The 13,425-nt window shown below is 43.8% G+C and overlaps 1 protein-coding gene across 2 annotated transcripts in view; it reads right to left on the bottom strand.

The window, feature by feature from the left end:
* Positions 1 to 3,047: 3,047 nt before the first annotated feature.
* The window catches only part of SKA3 (spindle and kinetochore associated complex subunit 3), a 48,785-nt gene continuing 38,407 nt past the window's right edge, over positions 3,048 to 13,425 (bottom strand). For both annotated transcript variants that reach the window (XM_040422618.1, XM_040422619.1), the window contains exons 10-13: positions 12,124 to 12,330; positions 11,721 to 11,828; positions 11,346 to 11,416; positions 3,048 to 3,463 (exon numbers count right to left, since the gene is read on the bottom strand). In XM_040422618.1, the coding sequence (XP_040278552.1) occupies positions 3,457 to 3,463; positions 11,346 to 11,416; positions 11,721 to 11,828; positions 12,124 to 12,330 (393 nt within the window). In that variant the 3' untranslated portion in view covers positions 3,048 to 3,456. The remainder of the gene's footprint in view (positions 3,464 to 11,345; positions 11,417 to 11,720; positions 11,829 to 12,123; positions 12,331 to 13,425) is intronic.

Below are 13,425 nucleotides of genomic sequence, written 5' to 3'. Positions count from 1 at the left end.
TGTGAGAAAAAAATAAAAAATATCAATTTCCGCTAACTTGTGCCAAAAAAAAATAAATTCTATGAACTCACCATGCCCCTCATTGAATACCTTGGGGTGTCTTCTTTCCAAAATGGGGTCACATGTGGGGTATTTATACTGCCCTGGCATTCTAGGGGCCCCAAAGCGTGAGAAGAAGTCTGGTATCCAAATGTCTAAAAATGCCCTCCTAAAAGGAATTTGGGCACCTTTGCGCATCTAGGCTGCAAAAAAGTGTCACACATCTGGTATCGCCGTACTCAGGAGAAGTTGGGGAATGTGTTTTGGGGTGTCATTTTACATATACCCATGCTGGGTGAGAGAAATATCTTGGTCAAATGCCAACTTTGTATAAAAAAAATGGGAAAAGTTGTCTTTTGCCAAGATATTTCTCTCACCCAGCATGGGTATATGTAAAATGACACCCCAAAACACATTCCCCAACTTCTCCTGAATACGGCGATACCACATGTGTGACACTTTTTTGCAGCCTAGGTGGGCAAAGGGGCCCATATTCCAAAGAGCACCTTTAGGATTTCACAGGTCATTTACCTACTTACCACGCATTAGGGCCCCTGGAAAATGCCAGGGCAGTATAACTACCCCACAAGTGACCCCATTTTGGAAAGAAGACACCCCAAGGTATTCCGTGAGGGGCATGGCGAGTTCCTAGAATTTTTTGTCACAAGTTAGTGGAAAATGATGATTTTTTTTTCATACAAAGTCTCATATTCCACTACTTGTGACAAAAAATAAAAACTTCCATGAACTCACTATGCCCATCAGCGAATACCTTGGGGTCTCTTGTGGGGTAGCGAGGCAGCGAAACTCGGGTCGGGCAGAAACGTGACGATCATCTTGTAATTTTATGCCTTTTGTCTACTGACCTGTTAGGAGGGGGTCTGGGAGGACCGTACCCTCTGGTTGTCGAGGAGAAGGGCCGACACCCGTACATCATCCATTTGGGACCGGAATACATATTTTTCCTGCAGCGCGGTTCCAAAACCTATTTGACTTGTGGGGTAGTTATACTGCCCTGGCATTCTAGGGGCCCAAATGTGTGGTAAGGAGTTTGAAATCAAATTCTGTAAAAAATGACCAGTGAAATCTGAAAGGTGCTCTTTGGAATGTGGGCCCCTTTGCCCACCTAGGCTGCAAAAAAGTGTCACACATCTGGTATCTCCGTACTCAGGAGAAGTTGGGGAATGTGTTTTTGGGGTGTCATTTTACATATACCCATGCTGGGTGAGAGAAATATCTTGGTCAAATGCCAACTTTGTATAAAAAAATGGGAAAAGTTGTCTTTTGCCAAGATATTTCTCTCACCCAGCATGGGTATATGTAAAATGACACCCCAAAACAGGGTGGTGGTTAAACACAATAAAAGGACACTGCTTTATGGGACAGGTATATTGAGGACATGCTAGCGGCGATCTAGCCGTGCATGTCCGCATCTCTATAAGCTAAAACAAGGTGACAGAATCCCTTTAACCAACTTCTTTCAAATGAGTGTGGCCTCCCTAACAGAAATCCATATGCACCTGTGAAGTTTATTGGTGCAAATATGATGTATACATTCATTGCAAAAAAAATAAAAATGAACCTGTGTGTGAATGTAAATCATGATGTACTGTATGTAAGTGATTACAGTATTCAAGTGAGGATTTTTTGGGGAAAAACTGTACAATATAAATGAGGCTGTAGCACCCTGTTGGGCCACCTCTAGCCTAGATACAAGATGAGATACAGTCCATAGCAGCACACAGGTTCTCTATGGTATCCTGCGGCACATTTCCCCACAGATGTTAGAGCTGTACCTGTAGATCCTGCACACTCATTAGTTGCCAAAGCTGGTGTCCCAGGTGGTCCTATAAATGCCGATTGGAGATAAATCTGGTGATTGTAACACTTCCTTGGCTTCACAATCTGGTGGAGACATTCCTGGGAAACCCTTGCTGTGTGCAGGCGAGCATTATCCTGCAGAAAAATGCCAGTTGGAAGTCCCGCACATATCACTGAGCTGTTAGTGTCCCTCGTATCACTACTAGGTGAGACCAAGTGTCATATGAGATGGCTTCTCAGATCATCACACCAGAAGATGGGGCTTTTTGTCACTCCACAGCAAAGGCAGGATTAAATCCAAGGCCTCCATACTCAAACTTGACCGTCATGGGATCCCAAACAGCAGCTAGATTAGTCATCAATGATTTGGTTCCAAGCTGTAGCAGTCCAGGTTTCTCATTCCATGACACCATTGCAAGCAAAAGGCAATGATGGCTGACAGGACATGCAGCGAGTGCTTGGACACCAAATTTCCTTCTGTTTAGTGCCTGGAAATGGTCCGAGCAGAGACAGGAGTATGTAGTGGAGGTGTCCCCTGTGTCTGGATGCTGGACAATGAAACTGTGTGCTGCTCACAATTCTTTCTACTGGTGGTCTCATAGAACCACTGCTAGGTCAGAGCGGCCTAGATGGAGGGAAATTTGTTGAGAGTGATGTGCCTCTCTCAAAGTCTGTTAACCATGCAAAACGTCTTACCTGCAAAACATGACTTTTAATGACCTCTCACCAATAGGTACACTCCCAAAAGTGGCCTTCAAGCCTTTTTATAGGGTAGAGGGGGATGCGATTTTTCACCTAGTGTCTAGTCAGACCACACCAATAATCATTTACTTATCTGCTCGAGACACAACTGTATAATGAGTTTTGCAACAATCTGACAAATCTATCCAGGTATGTCTTTTGACAAGGAGTATAATTTTAATTTTTTTACAAAATTACTTATAATGCAAAAGAAAAGTCCTTATTTATACATCTGCAGCTGCATGACACAGGTATATATTTTTTCAGTCCATTTTTTTTCTTGCCACAAGGTAAAGGAGTCCCCATAAGCAGGAAAATCTTTATTAGAGATGAGCGAATTTCATATTTTGAAATTCGTTCACGCTTCGTTTACTGGTAAAAGTTGATTTGCGTTATGGATTCCGTTACCACGGACCATAAAGCAATTCTATGACGGAATGCCTTTAGAGGCATTCCGTCATAATAGAAGTCTATGGGCTGCATAACTGATCCGTCCCGTTTCCGTTATGCAGGGGAGTCATAGAATTGCGTTATGGTCCGTGGTAACAGAATCCATAACGCAATTCGCCTTTCACCAGTAAACAAATCGCAAACGAATTTCATAACTGGAAATTCGCTCATCTCTAGTCTTCATCAATAGAATTCACTCACGTTCGCAAAAAGTATACATGTGAAAATACAGCAATGTGAATACATTCCAATATGTATAGAAGTAGAACAAAGCGGTTCTAACTACAGTATAAATAAGACATGCTCAGTATGTACAGTTTCAGATAATTCACTTGAACAGCTCCTCTTTTATCGACTTGAGTCTTGTATAGAACGGATCCACTTTTCTTGCAGGTTTCCACATAGTCAGGGTCTAAAAAAAACAAAAAAACATGAAACATGTGTCAGTACAAGTCCTTAGGATACTTTTTACACTAACGTTTTTCTTTTCCAGCACTGAGTTCCGTCAAAAGGGCTCAATGCCGGAAAAGAACTGATCAGTTTTTTCCCCATGCATTCTGAAGGGAGAGCATTCCATTCAGGATGTCTTCAGTTCAGTATTTTTTACCGATCAGGCAAAAGATAAAACTGCAGCATGCTACGGTTTAATCTCCGGCCCAAAAAACTGAAGACTTGCCTGAATGCCGGATCTGGCATTTTTTTCCCCATAGGAATGTATTAGTGCCGGATCTGGCATTCAAAATACCGGAATGCCGAATCCGTCCTTCCAGTCTGCGCATGCACAGACCTAAAAAAAGGTGAAAAATAAATAAATGCCGGATCCGTTTTGCCGGATGACACCGGAAAAACGGATCCAGCATTTTTACGACTGATCAGTCTTACAAATGCCATCAGTTGGCATACGTTTTGCAGGCAGTTCCGGCAAAGGTACTGCTTGCCGGATCACTCTGCCGCAAGTGTGAAAGTAGCCTTAATCAGTGAAGAGAAAAAGAAACCTTATAAAATCAGATGTCTAGGGTGGTACAATATGGAACCCTAATTACTTACAACCTAAATAGGCAGTCATTTCAACAAACTTTGTATAAATCAATAGGACAAGCAATGACAAGAAATGGTTATATCTTATAGAAATGCCTCTTTCTCCACTTATCAGCCACTTCACTGTGCCTCCTGGATTTATCATTCATTATTCAACAGGCTGAACTAGATGGACAGATGTCTTTTTTTGGCCTTATAAACTATGTTACTATTCGTGCATTGCTAAAATCCATCTTAAAAGAAGCAGAGATAAGATGGAGTTTAACCACCTCCGGACCGCTGTACGCACAGACGCGTCCTGGAGGTGGTTGATTCATTCCGCCTGGACGCATATACGCGTCATCTCGCGAGACGCGAGATTTCCTGTGAACGCGCGCACACAGGCGCGCGCGCTCACAGGAACGGAAGGTAAGAGAGTTGATCTCCAGCCTGCCAGCGGCGATCGTTCGCTGGCAGGCTGGAGATGTGTTTTTTTTAACCCCTAACAGGTATATTAGACGCTGTTTTGATAACAGCGTCTAATATACCTGCTACCTGGTCCTCTGGTGGTCCCCTTTGTTTGGATCGACCACCAGAGGACACAGGTAGCTCAGTAAAGTAGCACCAAGCACCACTACACTACACCCCCCCCCCCCGTCACTTATTAACCCCTTATTAGCCCCTGATCACCCCATATAGACTACCTGATCACCCCCCTGTCATTGATTTCCCCCCTGTCATTGATCACCCCCCTGTAAAGCTCCATTCAGACGTCCGCATGATTTTTACGGATCCACTGATAGATGGATCGGATCCGCAAAACGCATCCGGACGTCTGAATGAAGCCTTACAGGGGCGTGATCAATGACTGTGGTGATCACCCCATATAGACTCCCTGATCACCCCCCTGTAAAGCTCCATTCAGATGTCCGCATGATTTTTACGGATGCACTGATAGATGGATCGGATCCGCAAAACGCATCCGGACGTCTGAATGAAGCCTTACAGGGGCATGATCAATGACTGTGGTTATCACCCCATATAGACTCCCTGATCACCCCCCTGTCATTGATTACACCCCTGTCATTGATTACCCCCCTGTAAAGCTCCATTCAGATGTCTGCATGATTTTTACGGATGCACTGATAGATGGATCGGATCCGCAAAACGCATCCGGACGTCTGAATGAAGCCTTACAGAGGCGTGATCAATGACTGTGGTGATCACCCCATATAGACTCCCTGATCACCCCCCTGTCATTGATTACCCCCCCCCCTGTCATTGATTACCCCCCTGTAAAGCTCCATTCAGACGTCCGCATGATTTTTACGGATCCACTGATAGATGGATCGGATCCGCAAAACGCATACGGACGTCTGAATGAAGCCTTACAGGGGCGTGATCAATGACTGTGGTCATCACCCCATATAGACTCCCTGATTACCCCCCTGTCATTGATTACACCCCTGTCATTGATCACCCCCCTGTAAAGCTCCATTCAGATGTCTGCATGATTTTTACGGATGCACTGATAGATGGATCGGATCCGCAAAACGCATCCGGACGTCTGAATGAAGCCTTACAGGGGCGTGATCAATGACTGTGGTCATCACCCCATATAGACTCCCTGATTATCCCCCTGTCATTGATTACACCCCTGTCATTGATCACCCCCCTGTAAAGCTCCATTCAGATGTCTGCATGATTTTTACGGATGCACTGATAGATGGATCGGATCCGCAAAACGCATCCGGACGTCTGAATGAAGCCTTACAGAGGCGTGATCAATGACTGTGGTGATCACCCCATATAGACTCCCTGATCACCCCCCTGTCATTGATTACCCCCCCTGTCATTGATTACCCCCCTGTAAAGCTCCATTCAGACGTCCGCATGATTTTTACGGATCCACTGATAGATGGATCGGATCCGCAAAACGCATACGGACGTCTGAATGAAGCCTTACAGGGGCGTGATCAATGACTGTGGTCATCACCCCATATAGACTCCCTGATTACCCCCCTGTCATTGATTACACCCCTGTCATTGATCACCCCCCTGTAAAGCTCCATTCAGATGTCTGCATGATTTTTACGGATGCACTGATAGATGGATCGGATCCGCAAAACGCATCCGGACGTCTGAATGAAGCCTTACAGGGGCGTGATCAATGACTGTGGTGATCACCCCATATAGACTCCCTGATCACCCCCGTGTCATTGATTACCCCCCCTGTCATTGATTACCCCCCTGTAAAGCTCCAGACATTTTTTTGGCCCAAGTTAGCGGAATTATTATTTTTTTTTTCTTACAAAGTCTCATATTCCACTAACTTGTGTCAAAAAATAAAATCTCACATGAACTCACCATACCCCTCACGGAATCCAAATGCGTAAAATTTTTTAGACATTTATATTCCAGACGACTTCTCACGCTTTAGGGCCCCTAGAATGCCAGGGCAGTATAAATACCCCACATGTGACCCCATTTCGGAAAGAAGACACCCCCAGGTATTCCGTGAGGGGCATATTGAGTCCATGAAAGATTGAAATTTTTGTCCCAAGTTAGCGGAACGGGAGACTTTGTGAGAAAAAAATTAAAAATATCAATTTCCGCTAACTTGTGCCAAAAAAAAAAAATTTCTATGAACTCGCCATGCCCCTCATTGAATACCTTGGGGTGTCTTCTTTCCAAAATGGGGTCACATGTGGGGTATTTATACTGCCCTGGCATTCTAGGGGCCCCAAAGCGTGAGAAGAAGTCTAGTATCCAAATGTCTAAAAATGCCCCCCTAAAAGGAATTTGGGCAACTTTGCGCATCTAGGCTGCAAAAAAGTGTCACACATCTGGTATCGCCGTACTCAGGAGAAGTTGGGGAATGTGTTTTGGGGTGTCATTTTACATATACCCATGCTGGGTGAGAGAAATATCTTGGTCAAATGCCAACTTTGTATAAAAAAATGGGAAAAGTTGTCTTTTGTCAAGATATTTCTCTCACCCAGCAATGGTATATGTAAAATGACACCCCAAAACACATTCCCCAACTTCTCCTGAATACGGCGATACCACATGTGTGACACTTTTTTGCAGCCTAGGTGGGCAAAGGGGCCCATATTCCAAAGAGCACCTTTAGGATTTCACAGGTCATTTACCTACTTACCACACATTAGGGCCCCTGGAAAATGCCAGGGCAGTATAACTACCCCACAAGTGACCCCATTTTGGAAAGAAGACACCCCAAGGTATTCCGTGAGGGGCATGGCGAGTTCCTAGAATTTTTTGTCACAAGTTAGTGGAAAATGCTGATTTTTTTTTTTTTTTTTTTTTTTCATGCAAAGTCTCATATTCCACAAACTTGTGACAAAAAATAAAAACTTCCATGAACTCCCTATGCCCATCAGCGAATACCTTGGGGTCTCTTCTTTCCAAAATGGGGTCACTTGTGGGGTAGTTATACTGCCCTGGCATTCTAGGGGCCCAAATGTGTGGTAAGGAGTTTGAAATCAAATTCTGTAAAAAATGACCTGTGAAATCCAAAAGGTGCTCTTTGGAATATGGGCCCCTTTGCCCACCTAGGCTGCAAAAAAGTGTCACACATCTGGTATCTCCGTACTCAGGAGAAGTTGGGGAATGTGTTTTGGGGTGTCATTTTACATATACCCATGCTGGGTGAGAGAAATATCTTGGCAAAAGACAACTTTTCCCATTTTTTTATACAAAGTTGGCATTTGACCAAGATATTTATCTCACCCAGCATGGGTATATGTAAAAAGACACCCCAAAACACATTCCTCAACTTCTCCTGAATACAGAGATACCAGATGTGTGACACTTTTTTGCAGCCTAGGTGGGCAAAGGGGCCCATATTCCAAAGAGCACCTTTTGGATTTCACAGGTCATTTTTTACAGAATTTGATTTCAAACTCCTTACCACACATTTGGGCCCCTAGAATGCCAGAGCAGTATAACTACCCCACAAGTGACCCCATTTTGGAAAGAAGAGACCCCAAGGTATTCGCTGATGGGCATAGTGAGTTCATGGAAGTTTTTATTTTTTGTCACAAGTTAGTGGAATATGAGACTTTGTATGAAAAAAAATAAAATAAAAAAAATCATAATTTTCCACTAACTTGTGACAAAAAATAAAAAATTCTAGGAACTTGCCATGCCCCTCACGGAATACCTTGGGGTGTCTTCTTTCCAAAATGGGGTCACTTGTGGGGTAGTTATACTGCCCTGGCATTCTAGGGGCCCAAATGTGTGGTAAGGAGTTTGAAATCAAATTCTGTAAAAAATGACCTGTGAAATCCGAAAGCTGCTCTTTGGAATATGGGCCCCTTTGCCCACCTAGGCTGCAAAAAAGTGTCACACATCTGGTATCTCCATACTCAGGAGAAGTTGGGGAATGTGTTTTGGGGTGTCATTTTACATATACCCATGCTGGGTGAGAGAAATATCTTGGCAAAAGACAACTTTTCCCATTTTTTTATACAAAGTTGGCATTTGACCAAGATATTTCTCTCACCCAGCATGGGTATATATAAAATGACACCCCAAAACACATTCCCCACCTTCTTCTGAGTACGGAGATACCAGATGTGTGACACTTTTTTGCAGCCTAGGTGGGCAAAGGGGCCCATATTCCAAAGAGCACCTTTCGGATTTCACAGGTCATTTTTTACAGAATTTGATTTCAAACTCCTTACCACACATTTGGGCCCCTAGAATGCCAGGGCAGTATAACCACCCCACAAGTGACCCCATTTTGGAAAGAAGAGACCCCAAGGTATTTCGTGATGGGCATAGTGAGTTCATAGAAGTTTTTATTTTTTGTCACAAGTTAGTGGAATATGAGACTTTGTAAGAAAAAATAAAAATAAAAAATCATCATTTTCCGCTAACTTGTGACAAAATATAAAAAGTTCTATAAACTCACTATGCCCATCAGCGAATACCTTAGGGTGTGTACTTTCCGAAATGGGGTCATTTGTGGGGTGTTTGTACTTTCTGGGCATTGTAGAACCTCAGGAAACATGACAGGTGCTCAGAAAGTCAGAGCTGCTTCAAAAAGCGGAAATTCACATTTTTGTACCATAGTTTGTAAACGCTATAACTTTTACCCAAACCATTTTTTTTTTACCCAAACATTTTTTTTTTTATCAAAGACATGTAGAACAATAAATTTAGAGCAAAATTTATATATGGATGTCGTTTTTTTTGCAAAATTTTACAACTGAAAGTGAAAAATGTCATTTTTTTGCAAAAAAATCGTTAAATTTCGATTAATAACAAAAAAAGTAAAAATGTCAGCAGCAATGAAATACCACCAAATGAAAGCTCTATTAGTGAGAAGAAAAGGAGGTAAAATTCATTTGGGTGGTAAGTTGCATGACCGAGCAATAAATGGTGAAAGTAGTGTAGGTCAGAAGTGTAAAAAGTGGCCTGGTCTTTCAGGGTGTTTAAGCACTGGGGGCTGAGGTGGTTAAAGGGAATAAGTCACCTTCTGCATGAAGTACAGTCATACTTGTATACAACACCTGCCATTGACTGCAGATCAGTAATTTGAATGTTGATACTATAACCATTCTCCTATGTCCTGCAAACCAGCCTTGAAATGCATTGAGAGAACTTCTGCAGTCCTCTCCATTATGTGTGCACGTTCATGAATCCTTTCAGTGCATTATATGGCTGGTTTGTCATATACTGCAAAGTATTAACATACAAGTTACTGATCCAATGTCTTTGGCGGTTGTTATATACTTGTTTTACTGTACTTTAAAGGCCTTGCAGTAAGTGACAGATTTCCTTTGAGCTTCACTGTGGCATCAAGTTACAGCTACTGTTCTTAGGCTAGTTGCACACTAGCAGCAGCAATCTGGAAGTCTAAGGCCTCTTTCACACGGGCGTTGCGGGAAAAGGTGCGGGTGCGTTGCGGGAAAAGGTGCGGGTGCGTTGCAGGAACATACGCGATTTTTCCAAACATTTTGCACTCGCGTGAGAAAAATCACGCATGTTTGGTACCCGAACTTCTTCACAGAAGTTCGGGCTTGGGATCGGTGTTCTGTAGATTGCTATTATTTTCCCTTATAACCATGTTATAAGGGAAAATAATACATTCTGAATACAGAATGCATAGTAAAATAGGGCTGGAGGGGTTAAAAATAAATGAAAAATAATTAAACTCACCTTAGTCCACTTGATCGCTTAGCTCGGCTTCTCTTCTGTCTCCTTCTTTGCTGATTGCAGGAAAAGGACCTGTGGTGACGTCACTCCGGTCATCACATGGTCCATCACATGATCCATCACCATGGTAAAAGATCATTGATGACCGGAGTGACGTCACCACAGGTCCTTTTCCTGCAATCAGCAAAGAAGGAGACAGAAGAGAAGCCGGGCTGCGCAATCAAGTGGACTAAGGTGAGTTGAATTATTTTTTATTTTTATCCCCTCCAGCCCTATTGTACTATGCATTCTGTATTCAGAATGCTATTATTTCCCCTTATAACCATGTTATAAGGGAAAATAATAATGATCGGGTCTCCACCCCGATCGTCTCCTAGCAACCTTGCGTGAAGATCACACCGCATTCGCACTTGCTTGCGTATGCTTGCGATTTTCACGCAACCCCATTCATTTCTATGGGGCCTGCGTTACGTGAAAAACGCACAAAGAGGAGCATGCTGCGATTTTAATGCAACGCATAAGTGATGCGTGAAAATCACCGCTCGTGTGCACAGCCCCATAGAAATGAATGGCTCATGATTCAGTGCAGGTGCAATGCGTTCAACTCAAGCATCGCATCCGCGCGGAATACTCGCCCGTGTGAAAGGGGCCTAAGAAGAAAAGGGGGGTGGGGCAGAGTAGCTGCAGTGATAAAGAGAAACTCGCATGCACTGCTGGTTCCAGTAAGAGTTTTACTCTCACCCTAGTGCTTGATTCACAGCTACACTGCTGTATAATGTCTTCCATACTGCTGCAGCTTCTGTATGTTTGTGAGATAGGGGAGAAGGGTCTTTTTTGTGTGTGTTGTGTATGGGAGATATAATAGCAGCCCCAAACATCCGGCGACAGGGGGAACAGCCAATAGCAGGCCGTAACAGGGACAAGCCTTCCTAGCATCGCAGGTGACTCGTCCCTGTCACACAGCAGCAAGTGATCTGTTAAACCAGGAATTCACAGATTACAGATGCTGCATGTTGTATGGAGATATAATGCTATGGAAGTAGAGGGTCATCTTAAAAACTTTCATGAAATCATTGGCCGTTGCTTAGACTTACCTGTTTTCTTTATTCTCGGATGCATTTGTCCTCAGTGGTTTTATCTGATTTTCACAATATTGAGATAATATCTAAAACAGAAGGAAACATTTGTTTAAAGGGATATTTCCATCTCAAAGTCGCTGGGCTGTGGCATCACTATGATCAATCCTGATAATGAAGGGCCCACAGCGCTGATTTTTCACAGTCTTCCCCTGAAAATGCTGCACATTTTAAAATCGAAAACGGACACGCAGTGCAGATTTTAAACCTGCGGCATGACTACTCTGAATTTTCACACTTCGCAATGCATGGGGCGAAATCTGCAACACAATCCACAGCGATGTAGAGTGTCCCTGCTCAATGGAATATCATAAAATACAGCAGCGCAGAAACCTGTGAAATATCCTCAGTGATGCAGGACGTCATCTCTGGACGGGTGGGTGTCCACAACACATTTTCATATTCTGATACTTTAGGAGGGGAGGTCCGTTTCAGATTGTGCTGTGGAGAAAAAAACATTAATCAGCCAGATTCATTGTGTGTGGATAGAAAAGAGAGCAGTTGCTTTACATGTTATGTGTAGGAATGCCAAACATCAATGGTGGTGGAGGTGCCTTGAAAAAAGTCATCTGAGGGCAGGTGAAGCATCATTATCATGCTGGAGGAAAGGAAACATTAAGCACATCCATAAGGAGTGGTGTATATAATGGATAGAGACTAGGAATAGTGTGTGCAGGATCATAATTGTCTTGATGCGGTTATTTTTCAATTTCATTTTGATGATGGTGGAGAATACCTTGAGGATTTCCTCAGTTAAGCAGGAAGTCATTTCTGGGCGAGGTGGAGTCCCGATACAGAAATCCCTCATCTTGGGCGGCGAGTAGGTTTTAGATGGGTTTTCATAATAACTATCAGAATTTAAAACCAAGGGAGCAACTTCTTTTAAGTATAGACTATTTGAAAACTCTGGCCTTGGAATGGGTTCAGTGATGTCCAGAGTTCTCTAAAAGAATGATAAAAGAGGAAAATATATTCTTGAAGGTGTTGGATACAATTAGGAACATTTACTAATATTGGCATACAGTCTTTGCCCTATTACAGACACGGTGGGGCTACATCCCGGTCCTGGTCACTTTTTCTACAAGCCTGTTCTTGGACATTAAAGTTACACTTTGCCCCTCTCCCACAGCAGAAACTGCCTGCTTGAATCAGTGCTGATGCTGATCACACAGATAGCAAGCCTATTCACGGCTCCAGATGGCGACCAAAATGGTCGCCAATGCGACTTAGAATTTACAAATGGCGACAAGACTTTTTAGTCTTGTCGCCGTTTGCGACTAGACCTGCCGCTGCAGCTCTGCAGTTGAATACAGCGGCGGGCACAGGAGATAGTTCTCTGCCCCGCCGCCGATGTTCTTCTCAGCAGCGCAGTGGAGAAGGAGTCTCTCCCTCCCCCCTGTGCTGCTGCCGCCAATAAGAAGAGAGACGGGAGGAGCTGTGGCCGCTGCGCCACCAATGAAGATAACTGACCTGTTAATACAAATACAGGAGGCGGGTGCCGGAATCAAATAGCCGGCACCCGACCTCCTATGACAGGGAGCTGCGATCAGCGGCAGTTAACCCTTCAGGTGCGGTACCTGAGGGGTTAACTGCAGCGGATCGCAGTTCCCTGTCATAGGAGGTCGGGTGCCGGCTATTTGATTCCGGCACCCGCCTCCTGTATTTGTATTAACAGGTCAGTTATCTTCATTGGTGGCGCAGGGCGCAGTGCGCCCCCCCCCCCCCCCCCAACAGCCCAGTATAATAAACATTGGTGGCGCAGTGCCAATGAGGGTTAAAAAAAATAAATAAAAATTAAATCACCGCTCATGTGCACAGCCCCATAGAAGTGAATGGGTCCGAATTCAGTGCTGGTGCAATGCGTTCACCTCACGCATTGCACCCGCGCAGAAATCTCGCCCATGTGAAAGGGGCCTAAGGGTGAATAGGACAAGGGTTCCAGCCCCGAAGGGGGCTAATAGTAAGTATTAAAAAAACACAAAAAAAACAAACAAACACTAAAGCTACTTTCACACTTGCGGCATTGTGATCCGGCAAG

The sequence above is a fragment of the Bufo bufo genome, chromosome 3, assembly GCF_905171765.1.
Source record: "Bufo bufo chromosome 3, aBufBuf1.1, whole genome shotgun sequence".
NCBI classification, from domain to species: domain Eukaryota; kingdom Metazoa; phylum Chordata; class Amphibia; order Anura; family Bufonidae; genus Bufo; species Bufo bufo.
This window is presented reverse-complemented; position numbering and strand designations above follow the sequence as displayed.